The sequence below is a fragment of the Enhydra lutris genome, unplaced genomic scaffold (genome assembly GCF_002288905.1).
Source record: "Enhydra lutris kenyoni isolate GAN:26980312 unplaced genomic scaffold, ASM228890v2 scaffoldscaffold57, whole genome shotgun sequence".
Classification (NCBI taxonomy): Eukaryota; Metazoa; Chordata; class Mammalia; order Carnivora; family Mustelidae; genus Enhydra; species Enhydra lutris.
In genome coordinates this window covers 5,330,731-5,358,264 of record NW_019154141.1, presented here as the reverse complement: position 1 = coordinate 5,358,264, position 27,534 = coordinate 5,330,731, and the positions used below count along the sequence as shown (strand labels likewise).

Genomic DNA, 27,534 nt, shown 5'->3' with positions numbered 1-27,534 from the left:
TGTTTGCACATGCTTGTGTGTGCGTGCACGCTCACACTTACGTCTGTGTGTGCTCACACGCTCACGCTTATGCTTATGTCTGTGTGTGCATGGGTTTAAAGTTGCTTATTTCACAGTAGCTTAATCTGGGAGGCCGGACCACTTAACAGAAGGATTCTGGCTTCAGTTTACAGCCGTGCGCATTAAAATGTACTAATGCCGTCCTTGTGTCTGTCCCACTCTTGGGTTTCTAACTATAATGGAAGGATCAATAGTATAACCTAATGGTCTAGAATGGTGAATTAACATCGTTTTTTATGTTTGGGGTGTTATTTTAACCATACTGTATTTTTTATAGGAATGATAAGTTGAAGTATTTATACTCCTTAAGGCAAAACATAGTCACAGTACAGTCAGCTGGCAGTTGGGCACCTTCTTGGGGACTTGAAATACTAGAGTTAATCCATGCGTTCAAATATGTGGAAGTGATTTTATCAATATTGTGTACAGCCTCAGGTGCAGAAAGGACTGTGTAAATTACACTGATGAAACTTCAGTAGAAACTTCAACAGATGAAACTTCAGTAGATGTTGAAATTTAACAACAGGAGCAAATGCATATTTCTCTAATTATTATCATTTGATTTGGGTGAGACTATGAATTCCCAGTAAACAGAGAGGCCTGCAGTAATTTGAACCTAAAATATCTCAGATCCACTCTTAGAGAATGTGTTTAAATCAGGACACATCAGGGAAAAGAACTTAAGCTTTTTTTTATATTTGTAATACCAAGAGAAGAACAAATGGGAACCATTTTCTTTCTTTCTTTTTTCTTTTTTTGAGAAGAGAATATAGTCACTCATTGAGCTACAAAGTTACCTTTTCCATATTTAAAGAGAATAGTTAAAGCATACATACTACGGACCCATTCTTATAAATCCTTGAGTCTGGATTTGTTAATGGAATTATGAATTTTTAGATTTCAGAAAGCTAATATAGTACATATACTGTTCATTTTGTAAAATCCATAGTTTTGCAGCAAAATGTTTGAGCAGTTTTACTAAGTGGGTGAAATAAAGACCAGAAAGAACCTAACGTCCATTCAGGTCAAGTTTTGCTCGGAGTTAAGTGTTGGAGCCAAGCTTACCAAAAGCTTGTAGATAAGGGGTTATAATTTCTTTGTAACCTTCACTTGGTGATCTAGTACGTTAATTTAGCACTTAATGGTGTAAATACTTCATACATGGCAATTGTATCAAAATAATTATTATTTGATGACATGTAACGTTATTGTATTAGTATAACAACATTTATTAAATCATTCCCCTAATGATAAATGGAAAAGTGGACTTCCAAATCTTGCTGTGAGAGGTAATGTTGAATAAAATATCTTTTGTTTGTAACATTTTGTTTATGTTGAATAAATTCCCTAGAATGGGTGAAAGTTCATTAAAAGTTTTCACCCATACTACTCATAATTTTCTAAAATGTTTGAATTTGCAAGGTCACTAGAATGAGTAACCAGCTTCTCTATATCCACAGAAACAGTGGGATGGTTATAAGCATTTATTTTTTTTAATGGGAAAGGAGGAGCTTGCTGCTTTAGACCATATGCTCATGTTAAGGTGACTTTAACTTTCATTTATTTGGCCATTAGTTAAGATAAACAGCAGTACTAATTGAAATATGTTTCTGTGTAGCTGATTTTTATTGTCAGTTTGGATGTGGAACCTGCCATTTTCTGTGCTCCACAGGGCCCCCTTGCTCGGGGGTGTCTGCATGAGAAGCATCGGGGGTCCCAGTATGGAGCCAATCAGGGTTTGCACCTTAGTTTATTACAGACACATCCACAAAACACATCCTCTCTGGTCTCAGCTTCATTTATTTTCATCATGACTTCACACTGTTGGGTACGAGAGTCAGTAGAACCTTTGTGGCAGTGAGTGGTAAGCATATTAAAAACATTTATCCTCTTTGCCTTAGTAATTCTTCTGAGATCACTCAGGACATAGTTTAAGAGCACAAAGTGCTGTACTCAAAGCTGTTTATCACAACATTCTTTATTTTTAAAGTATTTTTAAAGTATTAAAAATGTTTACCAAAAAAAATTCAAATAGTCAACATTAGGTCGGTGGTCTTATTTAACCTTTCAGATAATAAATACTAGGAATTATTTTGACCATTAAATTTACTTAACAGTTATTTAAGTGGGAAAATGAGGAACAAACTTGTCTGTCTTATTTCAACATGTTAAGTATACAAAAGGTGCATGAAGGAAGATGTCATCAAATGTTAACTGTGGTCCTCCCTGAGTGGTGGAGGTGGTGGCTGTTGCCACTTTCTTCCTTGGTTCTTTTTATTAGTTATCAGTTTCCACAGTGGGTTTATATTAAATCTAAAATCAAGGGAAAAGCCAATAAATGCAATATACAACACTCCCAGTCCAAAAAAACACCTTTTTTATAAATTTGCTAAATTTCATTTAAGGTATCTGACATTATGTAAGTATTTAATATGCACATTACTGAAAGGATAACAGTTTTGTTAGTCAGACTCATATATAAACAGAGTGACTATCTCTTGTCATATTTGTCCAAGTGACTCCAGTATATCAAATTCATTATTGTTTGAGTTTTTACTTTTTAAATGCTTTCGGGTTATTTATTTATAGTCCTGTAAATAAATATTGAAATTTATAGATTAAGCCCAGATTCCCTTTGGTCTGTAGATCTCAGTCAGAACACAAAAATATTAATTTTTTCATTAAAATTCACGATATAATGCAAAAAAATCCAAGTTTGCTCAGATAATCTCTTCATTAACGCAAAATGAATTCCTTGAAGATTTTAGCCATCTTCTAAAGATCATCTTTAGATGCTATAAATACTCCACAAGGTCCAGAAAAAAGCAAAACCATCTATCACTGCTTACAGCCTTGAGGGAGTCAGCCAGGCGCTCCCCACAGGGACACACCTGTGTACTTGTCCATGAACGCACTTCCAGGCAGCCATGCTCCAAAAAGTATGTCCCACAGATCTCTTGGGGGCCCCGGACACCGCAGAAAGGGAGTCTTCAAGTGAGCACTCTTCTTAGTGGTACTAAGTGCCATTTCCCTTCTTCCCTGTGCTCACACTGGCACCAAGGGTACAGAGAGAACGGTGGTGGCTGCGGCCGGCCACACCTTGGCACAGGTCCAGGCTTTGACCCCACACAAAGCTGTTGTATCCTTCACCGCCATGCACTTGTGGTTGTCATTTCACACACACACCCCCTCTGTCACTTAAGATGAACCCTAAATAAACATTAAAAATTATTGTTTTAAATCTCGACCTTTGAGTCCCCCTGTCTTTCCTATTCTGTGTGATGGGCTGGGAGGCCCCCGCGCCCACTGACTCAGGATGAAAAGCACTTTGGCAGCTGGTCGGAGCATGAACTGAACTAACCATATTTTTCATGGAACACGCATTTTTACTCAAGAAACCAACCAACATATTCAGACTTGGGCATTGGACATTTTTTTAGAAAAGAAGTGAAGGTAGCCTATCGCTTGAAGGAAAATACGGGAGAGTATTTGTTGCCATTGATAAAATTTGAGCTTTGAAGTAAAAATCATAATTTTAGGAAAACTTGTTTTGGCCCACCACTGTGCGCTTGTCTGATTCCCAGTAGTTAAGACAGAGAGGTGAAACACATACTCATGACTAGGATTTTCTTGATACGATGTAATGAAGCATGCCGGCGTCTGGGAGGTCTGCATTACTTGGTCACCCCCATGACCCGTGCCTGGTGTTACAGAAGGGTGGTCAGGTGAAAGATCCTTTCTGCGGACGGGTAAACCAGTGAACTTGGGTGTGACAAAGTTCACTGGAAACTGGAAAGTTCATTGGGAGGCTTCCTGTGACACAGTGAAATAACTTTAAAAAAAAAAAAAAAAAACTACCACTTGTCAAGTTTTGGTATAGTAGCAAAAATGTCTGCAGTTCTCTGAAAATATTTTATGAAAACGCTCCCTTTCCAACTACATTTTTGTGAAAGACCAGATTTTCTGTCCATACTCAGCCAGGACAACCTATAGCAGCCGTTCCCATGCAGAAGCAAATGAGTATCTCACGGTCTTCGTTTGAGCTTTACTAAAATGTGCTACTACGGAATGTGTGTATTATTAAAATGTTTAAATGAATTTTCAAGATATTAAATTTCTCAGTTTTCCTTTCTAATACGGTAAATGCTAATAGCTATAACCCACATCAACAACGTCTGTTTGGGATCCTTAAGAATCTTAAAGATGTGGAAAGGGATTCTGACACCAAAACAAATCGAGAACTCCTGTGAGGTCTGTGACCCAGTGTGGTCCCAGAAGTCACCTGAACTGCAGAAACTACTAGTCGGTTGTACCCTACCCCCACTCCCCAGCCCTAGGTCAGAACCTGTAGTCACCCAAGATCTTCAAATAATTTCTCCTGTACGTGAAAGAAGCACTGCCTTCCGGAAATTACGGAAGCAGCTGCGGGCAGGGGGGTGCTGTGATACGGCAGTAGAAATCCAGCAGCAGCATGAAAACGCAGGGAAAGCGTCCTAGGAGAAAGAGCCCTTCTTGCCCCAAATGGCTCCCCTCTTCTCTGTCCTCTGTTCAAGTATTTCCTCTTAGGACTGTATTCTAGATATTCAAAACTGAGTGGGAGTGTAATAGAAATCTGGGCTCAAAGAGAGTAGGCTGGTCACTCAGGAGAAGACCTGAGGGAGACATGAAGCCTGCAGCGTTAATTCAAAATCTTTTGGAGGTAGGCGTGTCTGTCCAGGCAAGTGCCTGTTACCGAAAGATGTTACGGTGTCCTCGCCTCATCTCTGGTTTGCTCTTGTCACTAACGATAACCACCATTGGTGTACACTAAAGGTAGAAAAATATAGACAAAAAGAATCCCCCTTAAATTGTATGTTTATCTCAAAAGCAATTTTTACCTTTTAATTACATCTTCCCTTTGGCTACCTAGATGGCTCTCTCAGTAAGCGTCCAGGTAATCCCAGCCATGCAGACGGTCACTGGGGCACCGCCTATGGAAAGCATTTGTGAAATTACCCAGCCTGTGGCACTGGGTAGAGGCAGACACTGTATACGTTCTTAGTGGGGTCAGTTGTAACTAAAATTGTAACTAAAATTTGTATCTAAACAAATGGTGTTTAGATTAAGTGTACAACCAGACAGTTTAATGTAAACTGTTGTAACAGAATCTTCCATTTCTAAGCTCTAATAACTGTTTATTTTCTTCTTGTTTTAGGGTGAATCTGTAAAATATTTCCTGGATAACTTGGATAAACTTGGAGAAGCAGTAAGTTTTTGTTTATGTTTATTGCCCTTTGAAAGCAGTAGTCAGGATATTAGTGGGAGGTTTAGAAAAATTATGTATTAAAATAGCTGTTTGCTTCTTCCTTTTTCCTAGTGGCAGGACTCCGACTCTTGCTGCTCCATTTTTTCTCCCTCTGTTATCCAGATCTCTGCCATTTCCCTGGGGGTGCCTTGTCCACTAGTTCATGAACGTGAAACTGTTTAGAGAAAGAAGTTCATGTTTGAAAATGAGATTGTACATTATCTCTTCGACTTTGGGGTCTCTCATGTGGGCTTTTTTTGGTCAGAAGAAACAGAACACAGTGGGTTGCTGGATTTCAAAACCCTTTAGGAAACGGTATTTTTCAGTTCGGTAAAGGCCTGCCGAAGAGCCTCCACGAAGCAGGAGGAGGAGTCGGCCCTGGAAGGAGGGTGGATGGTTTTCCTCCCAGCTGGCACTGTGGCCGGCTCTGGCTGCCTGGGCCTCCTGCAGACTCGCAGCTGCTCTGTCTTCTCTAGGCTGGATGCAGGCCAAAGACTGAAAGAAAGGTTGCTGTGCTCAGAAAATGCTTGAAAGTCACTGCCCCAGAGTCACGTGTTACCCTCTGGAGTTACCGAAGCATTATTTGCCTCCTCTTAAAGTGGCTTTCTGTAATACATGTTGGTTTAATCGTATGGGTTCTTTGAGATTCCCTTTAAATATAAAACCAAAAGAAAGCACAAAATGAAAAACCCACGGCAAGGAGGAAAGTGGCGCACTGATCTATCCAGGACATACGACAGTGTGCCTTCTTTCTGCAAGATAATTTTTACATTCTCTTGCTTTGGATTTTGCGAAATTGTGCCTGTCTGCCCTTAAGCCAGTGTGTTTTTCTCCTAGACACGTGTGTTCCAGAAGTTGGGATCTCCATATTAATGGGTTTTTACTCACTCCATCAGTGAAACTTTGTATTAAGACTTTATTTCATTGTCTTTTTTCCATCTGATTATATTATGAGCCTTGGGGGAGGGGGGGGAGTTACATGTAGGCCAAATGCAGAGACCCCCAGTAAGAGTTATTGCGTGTTTTCCCATCCAGACAGGGCTGCTTTGACCTGCTCTTCCCAGTTGGCTTTCCAGATAAGCTGTCCTCGATGGCACCATGCGGAGCAGGTCCCCCTCTTGTGTTTGCATCAGCCCCTGCTGTTTGCAAAGATCGTTGCTCTTTCTGCAGTTGGTTTATTTATTTGTATGTTTACTCGTCCTGTACCTTCCTCTTGCCGTAAGAGCAAGGACCTCATCTCTTGATTTCGAAGGGTAGAGTTCTTGAGGCCTGATGCCAGTGCCCAGCACACAGCAGGCACCAGCGAACAGGGAGTGAGTGACTCCAGGCCGACTCTAGTCCGGCTGTGCGAGCTGCTTACGGTCAGTTGAGCACGGTTCTGAGGCCATGTCTGGAACAAAGCAAAGAGAGTGCTGCGGTCAGTAGGTAGGTGTAAAGGAGGGAAGAATGGCCCCGGTGACACCACAGATGGGTCCTTCCTTTTGTGCGTGTCGGACCAGTCCCAAGATGGTATTTGCTTCTCCATCTCTGATGGGAGTACCGGAGCCACTGAAGCCCTGTGGTGTGCCCAGCCCCGTGACCCTCTGGGCAGGGGAACAGCACAGGGGTCGGCAACGTGGGCTCTGCAGCCCGACCACCTGGATCCTGAGGCCAGTTCCCACACGGACCGGCTCTGTGTGACCACGGGCATCCCTGCGCCTTAATTTCTTCATGTCATGGGTGCAGTGAGAGAGTGCATAGGGTTATGGAATAATGACATGGAATAAACCCCAGGTCTTGGTCGGCTCAGGCTGCCATGACGAAACACCACAGATGGGGTGGCTCCGACAGCAGACCTTGACTTCTCACGGTTCCAGAGGTTGGAAGTCTAAAGTGGAGGTGCTGGCATGGTCGTTTTTTGGGGGAGGACTTTGCTCCTGGCTTGCACACTGCGGCCTCCTCTCTGGGGCTTCTTCACGGGGCTCTGGCTCAGCGCATACACATACACAGAGATCTCGTGCTCTTACAAGACCACCAAGACTGTCTTCTTAGGCCCCTCTGACCTCATTTCACCTGAGTCATATAAAAGCCTTGCCCCAAAATACAGTCACTTTGGGGTTAGGGCTCCAGCGTATGAACTTGTGGGGGACAGGGTTCAGTCCCTGGCACTCACTAAGTTATTCAGAATAGAGCCTCGCATGTAGTAGTAAAGGCTCGTTAGCTGTTTGGTTCTGTGATCCCTGTTTTTTTTTTTTTTAAAGATTTTATTTATTTATTTGACAGAGAGATCACAAGTAGATGGAGAGGCAGGCAGAGATAGAGAGAGAGGGAAGCAGGCTCCCTGCTGAGCAGAGAGCCCGATGCGGGACTCGATCCCAGGGACCTGAGATCATGACCTGAGCCGAAGGCAGCGGCTTAACCCACTGAGCCACCCAGGCGCCCTGTGATCCCTGTTTTTAGTCGAGACAAAACTGTGCCGTACATAAAATAAGCAGAGGACGATTAAGTGCTAGACAGTGAAGACAATGTTTGTCCATAGAAGGGAGAGAGATGCTCTGGCCTGGGGAGCTGGAGCTAGCCCCTAAGAACGGGGATCCAAACTGTCAGAAGGGTGAGGTGGATTTAGACTCAGAGAGAGAGGAGATGCGGCCCACCAAGATGGGGGACAGCAGGGTGGGTTTAATGTTAGCAGGCACATCTGTCTGACAGAGGACCTGTGATGTTCTTGGCTCTAATGTATGAAAACCGATTTCTAGAAGGCAGTAGCTTGGGTCTGGATGCATTGTTCATTGTAGTTGCACGACTGTGCAAGTGAATGGTCATGCAGCGGTACCAAGACGTGCAGCTTTGGGCAGGTCCTGACATGAGGCTCTGAGGTAAGCCTGGACAGTGTAGAGCAGAGTCTGCCAGTTCCAGAAAATAAGGAGTAAAGCGGGTCATGAAAGCCAGTCAGCAGAGTTCAGATCGGATGCAGTGAGGAAGCTCCCGGTAAGTTCTGAGGTTATGATGTAGGAGTGGGGTGGAGGGGAGTGGCTGGCGGGAGACATGACCGCACACGAGACCACATGGCGTGTACACCATGTGCCTGGGCCGGTGCCCAAGCACTTCCTCTATTGAACTCACAACCCCCTTGATGTGAGGGCCAGTGAACGTTATTGTCTGCATTTCACAAATCAGGAAGTGGAGACACAGCAGGATGAAGTGACTCGGCCAGGGTCACACAGCTAGTCTGTGAAGTGCTGGCTCCAGAATCAGTTCTTGAATCGCTGGTGTTCTGCCACACCAGTTAGCACTTGATGACATTGTCCTGGTTTGGGGACTGCGTAGGAATTAGCCTTCAGCTTCCTAACCAGATTGTTAGCTCTAAGTGAGGCAGTTAGAACTTGTAATTTTTATGGAATTAGAAAATTAAAAAACAACAACCCAGGGCTGGCATGTTTCCGCAGCAGCTGGCACGTGTATGCATGGCGTTTCTGGAAAGCGGTTGGGCTCTAAGTGTCCAGGGTCTTCAAAATGTTCGTAACCTTTGACCTCATGATCTTATTCCTGGTTATTTGGTCTCAGGAAATAGTCCAAAAGGGGAGGAGGGAATATGTGTATGAGAATTTTAATTGCAGAATTTTTACTAAAGTAAAAAATTGGAAACAACCTTAGTGAACACTAGTCAGGGAATGTTTATTTAAAGTACAGTACATTCACTCATTTGGCGTATTTATTTATACTCCATTGAAGTGAAATACAACTACATCAGCCTGTGTAACAGTCCATGATGAAATGTTAAACAAAAAATTAGGGGTAGGTAAAAATTGTGTGGGTGTGCTGATTCTAGGTAAACTAGTTAAGTACGTGAACAAAAGCTAAAAGGGAACCTGGAAACCTAACATGTTTTATGAAGCCCTAGTGTTATATAATAAGTGGTTGTGGATTTCAGGTAACTGAGAACTGCCTACTTTTTTTTTTATTCTAACTCCATTGCACGATTTTGAGGAGATGAATAATCACGTTGTACTGAAATTTCAAAATTATATCACACTATTTGGAAAAGCATAAGGTACAGCATTATAACAATCAGCGTTGTTTTAAAATCTTGCCTCAATTAGAAAAAATATGTATTTTGACCTTGACGACGAGCATTGAAAAGTTCTCCTGTTCAGTATTGCCCAAGAGCTAAGTCAACGTTCTGGAAAAACACTAGCCTGGGAAGAAAGAACCAGTTATACTGCATCCCGAAGTCCGCTGTCCAGGATAGCCGCTGACTCGTGAGGCTGGCAGCTTCTGTCTGTCCAAGGTCTCGGAGCTGACTGGTCCCGTGCACAGAGAAGGGGTCTTTGCATAAGCTGTCACTCTGAGGCAGGTCGGCCTGGTGTGGTCACCTTTGCTTCACGGGCCAAGGCACAGGCAGTGACTACTTGTGTCAGAGTGAGAGGGCAGGAGCATAGCTGCTTGGGCTGGACGTTGGAAGCAAACCTGGGCGGCGCCCCGAAGTCAAGTCAGTGCCTTGGCCATGCGTGTGGTATGGCCGTGGTGATGCCGTGGAGTGACTGTCGTGGGAGTTCTTGGTCATGAAGGTGGGGCACAGGCAGGGAGCGTTTAGAATGAGCTAGAGAGAGGTAGGCAGAACCTTGCACTGGGAGGTGACCCTCAGGATCTGGCATTTCAGCCCTCCCTGCTTTTCGCAGAGAGCAAGGAGCGGGTGGACAAGTGAGCAGGAAGGTTCTGGGCCAGAGCAGAGGGTGGGTCGTTGAGAGTGGAGGTGGCTGCGCAGCGGTGGGCGGGGCGAGGGGACACCTGGTCGGTGAGACTTCAGTCTGCAGACACTGCAGGAGTGAGAAACAGAATGCTGAACCAGTCTTCCTTCCCTAACATTGTTATCGATCTTGGCTGTCTGTAACGAGAATAATAGTACCAATGCTTTAGTGCAGCCAGGAGAAGCCACTAAAAAGACGAGTTTGTGGGGCGTCTGGGTGGCTCAGTCAGTTAAGCGTCTGACCTCGACTCAGGTCGTGCTCTCTGATCTCGGGGTCCTGGGACCAAGCCCTGTTCCCATCTGCGTCTGCTTCCAGGCTCTCTGCTCCGCAGGGAGTCTCCTTGTCCCTCTCCCCTGCCTCTGCTCGTGCTGATGCGCTCTCTCTTTCAAATAAATAAATAACATCTTTTTAAAAAATAAATAAATAAAAAGATCGGTTTGTTTGCGTATCCGTTCACTCAACCAGTTAGTTCAGTAGAAACTTTACTTACTCCTGGGTTACTGAGTATAAAGCAGTTTTTCTTCTTTTCCAGGATTACATTCCCTCACAACAAGATATCCTGCTTGCCAGAAGACCCACCAAAGGCATTCATGAGTACGACTTTGAAATTAAAAATGTTCCTTTCAAAATGGTTGATGTGGGTGGTCAAAGATCAGAGAGAAAACGATGGTTTGAGTGCTTCGACAGCGTCACGTCAATACTTTTCCTTGTTTCCTCAAGTGAGTTCGACCAGGTGCTGATGGAAGACCGACTGACCAATCGCCTCACAGAATCTCTGAACATTTTTGAAACAATCGTCAACAACCGGGTTTTCAGCAATGTCTCCATAATTCTCTTCTTAAACAAGACAGATTTGCTTGAGGAGAAAGTGCAAATTGTGAGCATCAAAGACTACTTCTTAGAATTTGAAGGGGATCCCCACTGCTTAAGAGACGTCCAAAAATTCCTGGTGGAGTGTTTCCGGAACAAACGCCGGGACCAGCAGCAGAAGCCTTTGTACCACCACTTCACCACCGCTATCAACACGGAGAACATCCGCCTCGTTTTCCGCGACGTGAAGGATACCATTCTTCACGACAACCTCAAGCAGCTCATGCTACAGTGATGTACAGAAAGACTGGCCGTTTAATACCTTCTGTCTTTTGATTGTTTTCTGTTCATTTTGTTTTTCTAAAATAGCAGTTTACAACAGGAATTAGAAAAATCTGGATTCTAAGTTTAACTTCTTGGAAATCTTAGCACCCCCTCCTGCAGACTCGGGTTTGTGGCCGAAAGCTGCTGAGTAACACATCGCCGAAACCTGTTGACGTTCAGCCTTTGATCTGTTTCACTGTGGCTTCCCTCTGAGGGGTTTGTAGCTTCCTGCCAAGCCTCTGACTGGGGAGAGTTCGGGCTCCAGCTTCTCCCACTTCTCCAGCTGAATTCTGTAGTGCCAAGTTCCGAAGGTGTCCTCGAAGCCTTATTGGTATGAGGTTAAGGACATTCAGTTCCGAAAAAAGCAAGACCCCTTTTATCTGCCCTGCGCCCGGCCGCGACCCTGGTGCCTAGCTTTAGGGTGACCTTGTTTGAAAGGGCTGTCGGAAAAAGGTTCGACCTAAGGACTGGCATTCTGTAGCTGTACACAGATTTAGCCTTCGTGGTTTTTTTTAATTGCTTATATAGCGGCAGTTGATTAGTTTTAAAATTTCTGTGGTTTCTGAAGGTAATGTTCTTGGTGTTTTACAGTTTACATAAGGATTCCTAGTCTGATGCTCATGGAGTTTCACAAATGGTACAGGGCAGGGGGAGGGGAGCAAGAGGCGAGCCAATGCCCTACAGAGTGTTTGGTGCAGAGTAATGAGTGAAATACAATGTGCCCTTTTCATATTTAAGTATCATGTCATAAATGTGCCACATGTGAGGCATTCTGGCCATAGCAGCAACTATAAAAATTACAAATTGGTTGATAACAGAGCTTTCTGAATAAAACATACCCCTTCCAGGGTGTTACGTGCTTTACGCTCAGACTTGTTCGTCCTGTCTCGGGGCCTTCAGGTCCTCGCTGCAGAGAAGCACTGTTGTACCATCGCAGACATCTTTCTGTTCTCCCGTCTGTTCCCACCAACTCCGACTGTGGCGTTCATGGGAGTTTTTGTTTATTTGGAGCTTGCCAAGGGCAGTATTTTCCTGTCAAACGACTCAAGAAGGCATGATTTGAGATTCCTGTTCATGTGTCTCTAAAAGATACATGTTTCTATCATTATTGCTAATGAAATTCTAGCTTTATTGAGTTACATTTTGAATGTCTTGAAGATACTTCTAAGAACAAGTAGTGATTTTTTTAGTTCACACCGAAAGATGGTTACATTTGACCTCTCCTCAGCACATAGGAGATGAACGTGTACCCTTGAGGACAGATACGGTGGTGGTGAACTCATCAGAAGGGTTCGTTTGCAGTACTAGAATAGTGCCTGCTAGGTTGGGTGTGGTGTGAGACGGGGGCTAAAGAGGCAAACGCCCAAGCCTGGTGAGAGTTGGGAAAATCGGATAGCTTTTCTCCTTTTCCTGGAAATTGGGATTCAAACTGTGACGTCTGTGACTTTACTGTAGAGCTGTGTTCTCAGGTATTCTATTGGCTAGAAAGTCCTTGAAAGATTGGTCAACATTACGGATCACGCAGCCTTTCCAAGGCCATGGCTCTTGGTCTTTCTGGTGTCTAGTGTGAAAGTAGGGCTTTCCCAGGAACTAACCAGGGATTGTTCTTAACCGTTCCTGACTTTTCTTGCATTTGAAGTTCCACCATCATTTTATCCATAACTTTCAGTGTGTCCATGCCTTGGTCATGCACGAGCTACAGACATGTAGCCCAGCATCCTAAAGCAAGTCTTCATAGTATATAGCTCATGCATGTTTGAGTACTTCTACATCCAGTGCTTCTCGCCAAAAAGAATACAGTGTTTAAATTCACAAATTAGAGTAACATCAGTGCTAGTGGATATCAGAATGCGTGCACAGTAACATTTGGACTTTTTGCTGGAGAGTCTGTGCACAGATTGCACAACTAGTTTAATTGAATGACCCAAACCATTGCCCTCCAGTGAAGGCTAAGGTTCCCGGTACAAAGAAGAAACTTAGTCTTACTCGAGTTGTGTTTAAGATCTGTGATACAAACCGTAAACACTGCCTGACAGCAGCAGTCACTAAGTTGTCCCTTTCGACTACCACCAAGACATGTCAAAACACCAGATAGGTAAGGTATTATTCTGGGTGTTTGTGATTTTCCTTCCTGATGTTTATGATGTCTCAACGTTCTTTTAAAATAAAGTTTAGACCATACTTTGAGGCAGCAGGTTACTTCTCCTTAATGGCAGGCTTGTTTAGACAGTGGAGGTGTGAGGCTCAGTCTGAAGGCTTTGGCTCACATGTTTTTATAGACTGTATTTTAAAACCATTTGAAGGAGTCTTAATACCTGTATTATGAAAACTAGATCCTTTTGAAATACCACTATATGAAGAAGGAGATGGAACTTAGTGAACCAAATTTAAAAGGTGCTCATGGCTTTCACCACGCTAGTTTCCCCTCATTTCTAAAAACAGTGGCTTAAGGTTCTTTGGTCTCTTTGCTTTTTTAAGTCTTAATCAAGGTCATGATTTGGAATAAAATGTGCCTAATTCTCTATTACATTGTGTTCCTCAACTCAAATGTCTTCTCGTTGAATTCTTAAGAAATGTCACAAAAGTGCCCTCATTGGCCTCAAAGAAATGTATAATATACAGAGTTGCCTTATAAATCAAAGAATGCCACAAATTTGGGCCCTGATTTTCATAGGGAAAAGGTTTTGCCAAATGTTTTCCGAGGATCCACATCACGGAAGTCTTGCCTCTGCCACTTAAATATTCTGTTTTTGATAACCCGAATCATTGCTTTCTGCCAACCAGTGTATGACGTTGAGGTCTTCACTCCAGCGTTACCGTGTGGCAGAGGCACCGGGTAGCTGGAGAGCAGCCGAGGGGTGGGGGGCGGCCCCGACCACCCGTGTCTGTTCTGTTTTCTTGGAAGTTGCACCGGCGCGACCTAGGCTGGGAAGCTCCGCTGGTGAACCTCTCAAGTTGAGGTTGTTTAGGGAAACCCTTTTTCAGCTGGTGGCAGTGATTGGTTTCAAGTAGAAGGAAGTAAGAGTATGTCAATCCCAGAGATGATGAGAAGTAGTGATTTTGATGCAACGGAAATAGTACGCCCCTGCCATTTTTGTGTAAGAGAGAATGAATAAATCTGAACTTACAGTGTGGACCCGAGTACTTGTATTTATGCTTTTGACAAAAATGTATTTTCAGCCTTAGTACACATATCCGGTGATGCCTTATTTATGTGAAGAATGAAGTTACCCCAGTCCTGTTCTGTTATGTTCTGAAATTCAAATCACTATTGGAGAAGGCCTCAAATTGGTGCTTTCATTATGTAATGATCCATTTAGACAAAACCCCAAACCAAGCCGTTTGGAACAAGTTTCTCTCCATTGCAATTTGTAGCAATGTTATTTCTGTCTGTGTAATAAGAAGGCTAAAGATCAGTGTTAACTCTGAATTTCTTGTTTGAATCCATGAAATCATGCCTGTAAAAGCTCAGTCAAACATTTGTAACAAACTCCCCAATAAATCTAGAGAAAGTCGCTCTGTTACCTTTTTATTGCTTTTAGTTTAATGGAAGGAATCAAGCACAGAAAGTTTGCACGGGTGTTTTCCGGTCGGAAGTTTGACTTCGTCCTGGGTCACTTTATGTTGCTTTCCCATCATTTCCGCATGTTCCCTTCCGTCCGTCGGATACGCACGGGGTGTGCCGCTTCCCTCTAAGGACTGATTTTCCTCCATTGATAGGGTGCAGCCTGCCCTTTCAGCCTAGTAAAGCATGAGGACTGGGGGTTGCACGAGAGCGGGTGTGGATGAGTCTCCACAGTCCAAGTGAGGTGGATGGTATGATCCTTACCCATTATCTTATGGTACGAAGTTAGGGCTTCAAAGGTTTATACTAGAAACTAAAGTAGAGGTCTACACCTGAACATTTGAAACAGGTTGGACTTTATGGTTTTTTCAAGTCCCATCAAGGCCATGTCAGCCTTGGGCTGGTGAGTGGTTATTAACAACATTTGAAGTAGTGTTTGTACCATTATCATTCTTGTGTCTGTACTTGAATGTATAGTTAGCATGTAAGGGGACACACTCATTCTTGTGGCATCCAGGTCTAACCGTCTGATTTCAAATGCCAGAGCTTATATGGAACAAAAAGTGAATGATGGGGCACTGTTTCCTGGGTTGATGGCAGATTTGGGGACCTAGCCATATCTGCTGTTGAGAAAAAAATTTCCAGCTCAAAGTATGCTAGGACCCATATGCGTACATTTTCATTGTGGAAGTGGTGATAGGAATATGCTACTTCCTGGGTATCTGATTTGGGCTTGTATTTAGAAGGCTTGTTCATGATATTTCTTGCCATAGTAAGTGATATACATCTGTCCTCAGTGACGCCCATTTGATGGTACCAAGGGGGAACAGAGGGGGCGGGTAGGAATTAATTCTTGGAAGGTATATGTAACAATGCAACAAACTATACCATTTACTCTCTCCTTTACCTCTTACTTGAAAGCAGAATGGCAACATGTTTTAAATGGCTTTTCTGTACCACTCTACCTGAGAGCTCATTTACCACAAGAAGCCTTATCCGAAAGTATATTTTGTAACAACCTCACAGATACTGTACCCAACAAAACGTGATTTGTATTAGCTTTGTATAAAAGTATTTGTGGCTTAGATTTTTTATACGTATTATATCTTTTTATAACTTTCCAGGAACTAAGAAGCACGTTATCTGATATTGTACATTTTTTTTTCCTGTCAGTGCTTTAGTTCAGGATTGGCAATAAATTATTTCTAGAGGAGATCTGAAAGTGGAAAGAATGGTTTGATTTTACACAAATGAGTTGCTAGTCATGAAGGCTTTTTACTTTTGTACATATTTTGCAAAAATTTTGCCTCTTGCTATTAATATTTGCTTTGTAAAAATTACATTTAATAAACATTTATAAACTATTCAATACCATGATGTTATTTAAACCAACAGTTTGATAAATGTAAAATATAAAGCAGATAGTTAAGTTTGGAAGCAAAAGCGTAGTGATTTGAAACACTGAAATCTTAGCAGATTGCCAACAATATTTTGCATTCCTATTAACCTATAAATTTGTCCTTATTGTAGATGGGAAGGTAGACTTCATCCAAGGAAGCTCCCAGACACTTAATATGTTTGCATATAGGAATGGGGGAAGGACAGCCACCCCTTTATCTCTCCATTCTTTTTATTTTATTTTATTTTATTTTATTTTATTTTATTTATTTATTTGACAGAGAGAAAGTGAGAGATCACAAGCAGGCAGGCAGAGAGGAAGGGGAAGCAGGCTCCCTGCTGAGCAGAGAGCCCGATGCAGGGCTCCATCCCAGGACCCTGAGATCATGACCTGAGCCGAAGGCAGAGGCTTAACCCACTGAGCCACCCAGGTGCTCCTATCTCTCCATTCTTAAGATTGCTTAAACCACACTATAGTGTTGGGAGTTGTGTTTGCCCACCTGCGGGAGTAATGCTCTTAGGTCTGTTGTGATCGAAATAGTGTTTTTAAAAACCAACATACGACCACTCATTTTTCTTAATAAACTTTATTTTAGATCGTGACTTACAGAAAAATTGCAAAGGTCATAGAGTTCCCCAATACACCACATCCTTTACATGGTTGCCCCAGTTAATACATTCTGCCCAAGGTACATTTGTCATAAAGAACCAGTACTGGGATTTTATTATTAACTAAAGCCCACACTTCATTCCCATTTCCTTAGTTGTTCCCTGATGTCCCTTTCTGCTCCAGAATGCATCCGGGATACGAGAGTGCCTAGAATTGTCCTGTCTTCAGCTCCTCTTGGCCACTACAGGTTCTCAGACGTCATTGTTGATGACCGTGGCAGGTTTGAGAAGGAACACTGGTCGGGTATACTGTAGATGGCCCCTCTGTTGGGATCTGTCTGCTGCGTTTCTCTTGATAAGTCTCAGTTGATAAGTTTCTCTTGATAAGACTGCAGAGGTAAAGCCCCGTCCTCATCAAATCCTATCCCGCACACTACCCATCTTTTCCCTTCACAACTTTGGCTAAATTAGAAGTTGTTAAATAACCTTGGACATGCTCATATCTTTGCTTAGGTGGCATATATCGAAAACAGCATGTGCTTGCCTGAAGCAGAATGAAGGGCCATTCCCCGCAGTCAGAATCATAACAGCAGGTGCGAATAAAGGTTCGGTGGCCATGACTGTGCCCCAGACTGGTTGGCTCCAGGCCTTAGCGGCAAAGAAACATTCTGTTCTGAGGTCTCGTCTTGAACATGAATTTCACTCTTGGTCCCAAGAAAAAGGGAGGTAGAAAAATTTGGACTGAGAAATAACTACAAATCTACAAATATCTACAAACATACCTTGAAAACAGGCCGTTGAAGCTTTCTTTGAGAGACTGAAGATCTTTTAAGGTTGAAATTAAAATCACGAGCATTTGAATCCCCAAAAGAAATCAAGAAGGCTTGGGGCGCCTGGGTGGCTCAGTGGGTTAAAGCCTTTGCCTTTGGCTCGGGTCATGATTCCAGGGTCCTGGGATCGAGCCCCACATTGGGCTCTCTGCTCAGCGGGGAGCCTGCTTTCCCCCACTCTCTCTCTGCCTCCCTCTCTGCCTACTTGTGATCTCTGTCTGTCAAATAAATAAATAAAATCTTTAAAAAAAAAAAAAAAAAGAAATCAAGAAGGCTTAAGAAAAAAAAATTTTTTCTCCTGCTATTGTTGGCAAAAAAGGATATTCCTTTGTCAAAGGAAGTAGCTTAAGACTTCATTATTGTCCAGTAAAATGTATGAGCACCACTGTGGTAATGGGCGTGAGATGCTCTCGAAATGACCTGTTCCCTTGCCCACAGTGTGGGTTGTCGGAAGAGAAAAGAGACTGGTTTCAAGAAGGCCGGAAACTCAAGAGAGTTTTTAGGTTCAATCAGAGGTTTGTTTTGGTGACGGGAAATTTGGCAAATCCTCAAAAAACAAATGACCGAGGACAGTGTTTTAAAATATATGCTGTAATTTTTCCTCAGAAATTAGTGGGGCAACCAAAATAACAGTACTGTGGTTGCGAGGAGTATCTACGAAAACACTGCGCAGCTAGATTTCACAAGGGTCCCCTTTCAAGTACACGGAGACAACAAAAGGCTCACACAAGGGTTCGATACAAGCGAACCATTCAGGGCAGTTGTGTGAAGCTTCTCTGCCGGCCAAAAGAATACGGAGGGAAGTTGTGTCCAGAATTAACATTTATACTGAGTGGAGGAGTGTGTTGGTTTTTCTTTCCCCGTGGAGGTACATGATAAGAAAATGTAAGCAACAAAGTCTTTTTCCCAAAGTTGATTGTCCTTTTGTAATTTACTACACCGCAGCTTCAGGCTTCCGTTTGAGCTTCGGTCTGGGTCAAACATCGCAGAAGAGGGGGAACATGCTTATAAGACGAAACTGAAGGTCAAACTGCTGACCTTGAGAGCGAAAAAGTATACTTCGTTTTTTTTATTTTTCTGCGGAAAAACCCAATTCGTGTAAGTCTGGCAGGATTTAACTAGCTGGTTTATTTCAGTGCCAGAAAGAGCTCCTCCAAACTCCATCCCGAATAAAGAGAGCATCACAGCACCTGTGGCTCAGCGATATTGGTGACGTCACATATTAAAGTGAGTTCTGTACACGCAATCCTTGCGTGTATGTAGCGGGCTTAGTTTGGGGGAAAAATGCTGTGAATCAGTGTAGAAATGGTGACATGCCAGGCTAGGACCTGGATGGAAATAAAGAGTCCCAATTCAACCCAGGCATACTGTACGGCGTAAGCCTCTGTAAAGTATACCGGACAAAATTACACTCAGCCCCTCTGCCCAACATTCAAGGCATCTAGCGTCAACCTCCCTTGCCAGCCAACCTTCCCTTCCAGCTGCTTCACCCACTTAAACCAGCTCTGCTGCTTCCCCCCGCGCCCCCTTCTCTCTGGTGCGCTTTGCCCCAGGCCAGATCCTACTCACCTTCAAGCCCAGCTCTGAAGAAGACTCTGGTTTCCCGCCCACCCCGAGACCAGTAGCAGTTTCCTTCCCTTGTGTGCCTCTCCCACCTTCTTCCTCTCTCCGGACACGTCAAGCCTTCTACCTAATTTTCGAGCTATTTCTCAGCTCCTTTCCTGATGGTGACGTGAACTCAAAATTGCTATGCAGATGTCCTCGCTAAGCTCCCTGAGTGCCTGTTGGACACACCTGACTATTCCTTTTTTTTTTTTTTAATTTTTTAATTTTTTTATTTATTTGACAGAGGGAGAGATCACAAGTAGGGAGAGGCAGGCAGAGAGAGAGGGGGAAGCAGGCTCCCCGCCGAGCAGAGAGCCCCACCCGGGGCTCGATCCCAGGACCCTGAGATCATGACCTGAGCCGAAAACAGAGGCTTTAAACCACTGAGCCACCCAGGCGCCCCTCCTTTTATTTATTTATTTTTTAAAAAAAGATTTTATTTATTTATTTGACAGAGATCACAAGTAGGCAGAGAGGCAGGCAGAGAGAGAGCAGGAAGCAGGCTCCCTGCTGAGCAGAGAGCCCGATGCGGGGCTCGAACCCAGGACCCTGAGATCACGACCTGAGCCGAAGGCAGAGGCTTAACCCACTGAGCCACCCAGGTGCCCCTCCTTTTTTATTTTATTTTTTTAAAGATTTTATTTATTTATTTATTTGTCAGAGAGAAACGGCAAGAGAGGGAACGCAAGCATGGGGGAGTGGGGGAGGGAGAAGCAGCCTTCCTGCAGAGCAGGGAGCCCAACCCAGAGCTCGATCCCAGGACCCCGGGACCGTGACCTGAGCCGAAGGCAGACGCTTCACAACTGAGCCACCCAGGCACCCCACACCTAACTACCCCTAAGTGTAACCAACGCAGCGTCCACTTCTCAGGAGACTCCCATTTCTGACAAGAGCCTGAATGAAGCCAGACTGTGAAGAAGTAGCCTCTGAGTTGACTATCACCAGCTTCAGGAGGGACCTGATTCCATTGCTGATCTGAGACACCAGGAGGCTGAGCTAATGGCTTCCATGTTCTTTCCTACGTTCAGATTCTTGAAAGCCTACTAGAATATTCCAACATGTAACAAAAATTGTTTATAGAAGAATATAATAGTATTACAGTCTCTAGTATAAAATTCCTATGATAAGCTCTTTAGTTTTTCCTCAAAGAAAGAAACGTAATAAAGAGGGGACTGCGAGGGGGAAATTCTTTGAAGATGTTAAGGGTAACCCAACAGGTTTTGAAAAAACGGACCCCCAGTGTTTTGCTATTTTTTTTTCATGCACTCTGCCCTCAAAGGGAATTTCCCCATAACAAGAGCACGTTAGTCTTCCTGAGGTACTGAAAGTTAGGATCTGGCAGCCTCTGAAAGTCGTGGGCACTTCCACATTCATTTGTGTTAACGGCCACCATCTTAGTTCAACCTGCTATAAAACCGGGCGGCCCATGAAGGACAGCAGTGGGCTTCTCCCCATCTGTAGACCAGAAGCCCGAGATCAGGATGCGAGCACGACGGGGTTCTGGAGATCGCCCTTCTCGGCTTTGCACACTGCCAACTTCTCACTGGCAGAAAGAGCTAGTTGGTTGCTTTTTCTAAAGGTACTAATCCATCCATCAGGACTCCACCATCATGGCCAAAGCCCCCATCTCCAAATACCATCACACCGAGATCAGGGTCTCAACATGTGAATGGCGGGAAGGGGGTGACCTTCAGCTCATAACAGTCCACCAAGATGTCATCACGACTGGCTTGGATCCAGCTTGATCTGCTTTTTTTTTTTCCTCCTCCAAGAAGAACCACTATTTTCAGTGATCAGAGCTGAGATAAGGACCCAGCAGCTTCTGAGCATCTTCTGTTTCGACACCTTTTTTGGCATGTTTCTTTTCATATACTACAAAAAATGTTTGGTGGAAAACCACCACTAATCTTACCGCTCGATCACAAATGCTGTAAGTAAGTGTGATCTTTCTGTCTTCGTCAGTCTTCCCGGTATATGATTCAGTGACATGTCATTAGCGTAGGTCCCAAGGATAATTGTTTTAAATAGTTGCATAGTTCACCTAGTACCTGCCTGTTTTATTACTAAATGAATAAAATTGCCTACCATCGCGATTTGAGATATCTTCCCCAAATGGAGAATTATTCATGCAACATCAGTGATCTGCCCTATGTGGGATCAGTTTTAGACCTTTCTGTTCTCTCCTACGGTGCCTCAAACAGTGTCAAGGTCTTTGAGATGTGGGATGTATGAGGGACATAGGAGGACTCAGAACCAGGCACTGGTGTCTAGGAGAAAAAGTCAGGCTCTACAATCACCTGAGCGGCAAGCATTCGAAAACGAAGTGGCTGTCGTCATTGTTACTGTTGTCAGAACCGATCACGTCTCAGGTCTGGGCGAGAAGTTGTCTTTAGCCCAGTCCTCAAGTAACCAAGGTTTTTGTAACAACGTTCAAATCATGTTCAATGAGTGCCTGAAAGAATTCTCCCCATGAATAGCGACCAGGGAGATATAAATCAGAGCCGCAATGAGGTACCGCTTCACAGCTATTAGGATGACTAGAATTGTTTTGTTGTTGTTGTTGTTGTTTTTTAATGAGTGTCAGTGTTGGTGAGGATGTAAGAGAAATTGGAACCCTCAGGTATCCCTAGTGTGTATAACCCCTTTGGAAAAAAGTCTGTCAGTTCCTCAAAACATTAAATATGGAATGACTGTATGATCCAGCAATTTCGGTCCTTGGTCTAAGCCACAGAGAAATGAAAACATACATCCGTACAAAAATGTGTGCATGAGTGTTTATGCCAGCATCATCAATAATGGACAAAAAGTTGAAACAGCCCAAATGCCCAGCAAGTGATGAATCCATAAAATGTGACCTATCCGTACAACGAAATATTATTTAATACAATGAATAAAGTACTGATCCATGCTGTAAGATAGACGAACCTTGAAGACATGTCAAGTTAAAGAAGTCAGACACTAAGGGCTTCATCTTTACAATCATATTATCTAATTCAATTTACAGGCAATGCCCAGAGCTGGCAAATCTGTAGATACAGAACATATATTGATGATTATTTGGGGAAAACAGGCAGCGCTAGTAAGGGGTACAGGCTTCCTTGGGGGATGATAACATTGTCCTCAAATTAGATTGCGGTAATGCTCTCATAACACTGTGAGTGAGTTAAGACCCCCTTATGAAATTGAATATAAGATGCTTAGAGTCTAGGGGCCCCTGGGTGGCTCTGTCCATTAAGCTTGATTTCAGCTCAGAGCATGATCTCTGGGTTGTGGGATCTAGCCCCATGTCGGTTGTGGGATCTAGCCCCATGTCGGGCTCTGCACTTGGCAGGAGTCTGCTGGAAAGTCTCTCCCTCTGCCCCTCCCCCTGCTCATACTCTCACTCTATCTTTCTTAAATAAATAAATCTTTTTTTTTTAAAAGATGCTTAAAGTCTAGCGGGACAGAAAAGATATGTGCATAAATAATTAAGGCCAGTTATACAGTAAGAAATACCACTCAAGGGGACTAGATAAATTGCTGTGTGCCTTCAGAGAAAGGCAATTCCTTCCACCAAGATGGCATCGGGGACACTCTTGCAGAAGAGAAGGCCTTCCAAGATGACTTACACATACCTGAATGTGAGGAGTGGGATAGGCTGCATGTTGGCTGGGTGGAACGGCAGAGAAATGAGAAAGCACTTTTCACTGAGCAGTCTTCTGTAAGGCACTAGAAATAGGAGAAACATCTCCACTAACCCCATCCCAAGAAGCTCATTGTCCAGTAAGGGAAACAAAAATAGGAAAGGCTATGAAAAAAGATGAATAAGTCATAGGGAGCTCTAATCAGAGGGTACAGCATGTGTAAAGGTCAGGGGGCCCGGGAGGAGCTTACAAATGGGGGGGGGCAGCAAGAACCCTCCCTGAGAGTCGGAGAGGACCAGAGAGGCAAAACCCATGGCAAAATATTCATTGCTCATTATGTGTAAATTCTGTGTAGCTGAAATTTTTCAGAATTAAAGAGCTAGAGGGGTGGCTGGGTGGCTCAGCCAGTTAAGCGTCTGCCTTCGACTCAGGTCACGATCCCGGGGTCCTGAGATGGAGCCCCACATTGGGCTCCCTGCTCAGTGGGGAGTCTGCTTCTCCTTCTGCCGTTCCCTCTGCTTGTGCTCTCTCTTCTGTCACACCCACCACTGTACGTTGGTTATTAAAACATGAAATGCAGAAAGGCTACAGTGTTAGGCATGGAATAAGACTTGGGGATGGCTATTGTTTTTGTCTTTAAGAATGTTTGATTTTTATCTTCATTTCTCTCTTCTATTCCCTTCGATTTCTGTCTTCCTTCTGCCCTCTCATCACCTTCTTTTTCTCCTTTTGCACCTTAACGATTTCCCACTTGAAGAAACCGGAAACCAATGTGTGAATTTCTCAACTGTAAAACTACCTTTGCCTCCCAGAGGTGACACTTGAGCTGGAAGTTCCTGAGAAAGGACTTGTGTTGTTATTTGGTGGGAGGGGGAGGGTACGGATGGAGAAGTCTGCCTTCTATTAATTAAACCTTATATTAAAAGGATCTGTAAGCAAAATACATGGGCACCTCCATCTTTTGATTGGCTGAGCTCTACAGGTAGAAAGTGTTATTAAATCAGTGTCCGATGATGGGATGCTTGGGTGGCTCAGTCAGTTAAGCGTCTGCCTTTGGTTCAGGTTTTGATCTCAGGGTGCTGGGATCGAATCCCACGTCAAGCTTCTTGCTCAGCGGGGAGCCTGCTTCTCCCTCTGCCTGCCACTCCCCCTGCTCGTGCTCTCGTTCTCTCTCTCTCACTCTAATACCTACATAAATTCTAAACAAAACAAAACAAAACAAAAAAAGCCAAAAACTTAAATCAATGACCAGTGACAACAGAGTTCAGCTCTACTCCATTTTTACAATGGGAAAACACAAAACAGGCATTTTTTTTAAAGTTGGCATTATGTTCAGGCAGGTACTAAATATTCCTCAGTGTGTGAAGGATTTAACACTCATTTTTCAAACATTTTTAATTCAGGCAAGATTGATACAGAGCAAATGGGGTCCCGGGTTGCCCCATCTCATTTGGACCCTTAGAAAGTGAAGAAAGGCAACATGACGTGTTCTCTGCCTGAAGCTGGTTCAGTTAGGCTCCCTCCTGGAACCTGTCTCAGTAGAGAGGATGCGCTTGCAAACCCACCTCGGGCGAGTGGAGACATCACTGGGTCTGGGGAACTCACCTGACCAAAATGGGCCCACCCATCTGCTGACTGGGTGGGCCAGAACAGAGCCCTCCCACACAGCAAGCTATTAATTAATCAGACTCGGTCCCCCTAGTGAATTGGAGAATGGAGACAGACAGACAGAGACGAAACAGAGCAATCTGTCTCTGGGGAGAGCTACACTGCATCCTGGCAGCTCTCCTGGAAGGGGCTAGAACATCCTCACTCCCCATCCTGATGGAAGCCTTGATGGTTCCCCATGCTTCAAGATGGCCCTGGGCTTCCTACATAGCTCCCAGGGCACAAGGCAGAGGCCAATGGACACAGTTAACAGGTTTTCTCCCCAACCCATTCGCTCTGCATCTTTGCATTCAGATGTCTACATTTCTTTATTCCTTTTTGAGGTAATATATTTATAAGAGCCTTCCCGAATGTATTTGCTGTTGCAGTAGCAAATCCACTCAAATATCCAGAATGTTTTCCCCCATCTCAAGACGTAAGTAACGGTTAAGTAATCACACCTGCAAAGACTTTTTGTTACCATACGTGGTGACATTCACAGGTTCCAGGGCTTAGCACTTGGACATCTCCCCCGGGTGGGCTGGGGGGGCGGGTAGGGGGAGAGTGTTCCAATGGGCTGTGATTCCGCACCTCCCCCTCTGATTTGCACTGGAGACGTGCCCTCCTATTCTCCAACTTTTGGTAACAGCAAACACGTCTGCTATCTGGCCCAGCCTTGCTCCCTTCTGACTCCCTATCTCTGGGACAACTGCATCATTTTCTCCAGGATCCTCCTGGGAGCTATCTTTGACCCTTCCAACTCCTTCCCTACCCTGCCACCGCCCCACCCATGCTTTATATGAGTCACAGATCTCAGAATCACGAAGTCTCTGAGCAGAAGGGAAACTTCCCATCCAATACTTTTGACTCAGAGACAGGGCAGGGCCCGAGAGAGGTGGTGACTTGCTCTTGTCACGTGCTGATCTAATGGCAAGGCTGGATGAGAGTCCCAGGCCCCCAGCCCCTCCTAGCCTGGCTGCCCATCCTGGTCAGGGTCCTCCTGAGGACACCACTCTCCCATCCTTCATCTCCAGCCCTGCTCTCGCCTCCTCTCCGCTGGGCACTACAGAAACCACCTGGGACCCCCTCTTCCAGCCTCGGTTTGGCCAGTCTCCCCGGCGTCCGTTCACTGCTTTTACCTGACTAGCATCCTACCCGCCCCCGCCCCGCCCTGTGGAAATAGCTTCAGCATCTCCCTGCGACGCAGACGCCAAGTTCAACGAGTCAGCACGCCTATACTGAGCATCTATGATGTGCTAGCCGCTGGGAGGCAGGGTCCATGATGAACCAGACCCAGGCCTGGCCTTCGATCGCCATCTGGGCTGTGCACTGTCATGGCCCAGCATTCGTGTGTGGCACCTGCCTTTCCGGGCCCCCCGCCTCCCCAGGCTCCCACTGCCCCAAGCAGCCCATCCCCACAGCTGGAGTGGGTCAGGGGCTTGTCCCCTGTGTGCAGAATGGCCTGTCCCTTCCTGACCCCGCAATGCATGTGCCCGGCCCCGCCCATGGAGCCTGCCTGGCACTCCAGCCCAGAGCCCTGAACTTAGCCCTCTTGCCAGTATGGATCCTTCTGCAACAGTTGGTCCTGCTTCCCATCCTGGGTGACAGAAGGAACCGCTGTCAGCTGCCTCATAGGATGGTTTTCCACCTCCAACCCCGCTCCGTTCCACCTGTCTCTTGTGGGTTTCGCCTGGCAGGTGGGGGAGGGGACACCTCGGTGGTCTGCCCAGCAGAGGAACCCCAAAGCTCCCCACTCTGAACGCTCTGCTTGGTGCCGCTGTGTCTCTGAGGGGGCACAGCTGCGGCTCAACAAGGTCAGGCTGGGTCCCTCTGCCCGGGGTGCTCTGCGCCAGAGCTGAGGACCCCCCGTGGGTGCCTGTCACCCATCCCCACCCCAGAGACCAGAAGCCTGGGGTCCTCGGGGAATTCCTCTTTGGTCCCCAGTCCAAAGCACTCCTGCCTGTGGTTCCACTGAGCCCGTCCTTTCTTTTGAGCCCGAGAAACCTGACCAGCCAGATGGCGCAGATTCCTGACATTTTTCTGGGCATTTTACCTAGCTCCGGGGAGTGCGGGGTTTCCAGACCTGTTGCTGTGTCACAGACTACCCCAAAACTCAGTGGCTGGAGGCAACAGCCGCGCTATTTGCATCTGTGGGTTGAGGATTTAAACGAGGCTCCAGGGGAGGAGGGGGTGGCTGGTCTCCCTCCGTGGGGGTCCGGGGAGGGGGGCACCATCCGAGTCTCCAGCACTGCGCGGGGCGGGGGAGGGGGTGCTCAGCTGGTTTGGCTCCCGAGTCTGGGGGTGGCCATCAGGCTGAGTCCCTTGTTCTCCTTCACGGAGGCAGGGGGCCTCTCCCTCTCCACGGGGGCCTCCCCAACCAGAGAGTCAGACTTGTCATCTGGTAACTCAGGGCCCCAAGAACCAAGGGCAGACTCCACCGGGCGTCCCTGAGGGGAAGCCGAGAGCTGGTGCCGTGTCATCCGCCACACTGCAGGGTCTGAAGCAGCCCAGACGCTAGGATTGACACCGGCAACGTCAGGAGGGGTGACTCCCAGCGTGTGGGTCCTGGTGGCCACTGGGCAAACAACCTACTCTCCATGTCCCGTCCTTCCTGCGGGAGCCTAACTCCCTGAGATACAGAGGGGCGGCTGGACCCCTCAGCACCCCTCCTGCGGGCTGGCTCCACTGTTCTCTCCAGGGAGGAGCTGGGGGGGCCCCATGTGCCGTGGCCCCATTGGAGTGGGCTGTTACACCGCCAGCCCTGGGCCCCAAGAGCTTCCCTTTGGATCAGCTGGAGGGAAGTAGAGCCTTTGGGTCACCTTCTTCTTTTACATATGAGAAAACTGAGTCTCATTTGAGGTTTTAGCTCATACACTTGCTAAAGGCCACATTAAAACAAAAAAAAAAAGCACATGAGGTTTGAGAGCCCAGGACTCTCATTTTTTATTGAAATATAGGGAAATAGGAGCACCCCACTGGCTCAGTTGGTGAAGCATGTGACTCTTGATCTCAGGGTTGTGAGTTCGAGCCCCTGTTGGGTGAAGAGCTTACA

The 27,534-nt window shown here is 45.3% G+C and overlaps 1 protein-coding gene across 2 annotated transcripts in view; it reads left to right on the top strand.

The window, feature by feature from the left end:
* The window catches only part of LOC111158131 (G protein subunit alpha 13), a 38,789-nt gene extending 24,060 nt beyond the window's left edge, over positions 1-14,729 (top strand). The window contains exons 3-4 of one of the 2 annotated variants that reach the window (XM_022520004.1): positions 5,255-5,305; positions 10,604-14,729. In XM_022520004.1, the coding sequence (XP_022375712.1) occupies positions 5,255-5,305; positions 10,604-11,176 (624 nt within the window). In that variant the 3' untranslated portion in view covers positions 11,177-14,729. The remainder of the gene's footprint in view (positions 1-5,254; positions 5,306-10,603) is intronic. The other variant, XM_022520005.1, reaches the window with a different exon arrangement.
* Positions 14,730-27,534: the final 12,805 nt, after the last annotated feature.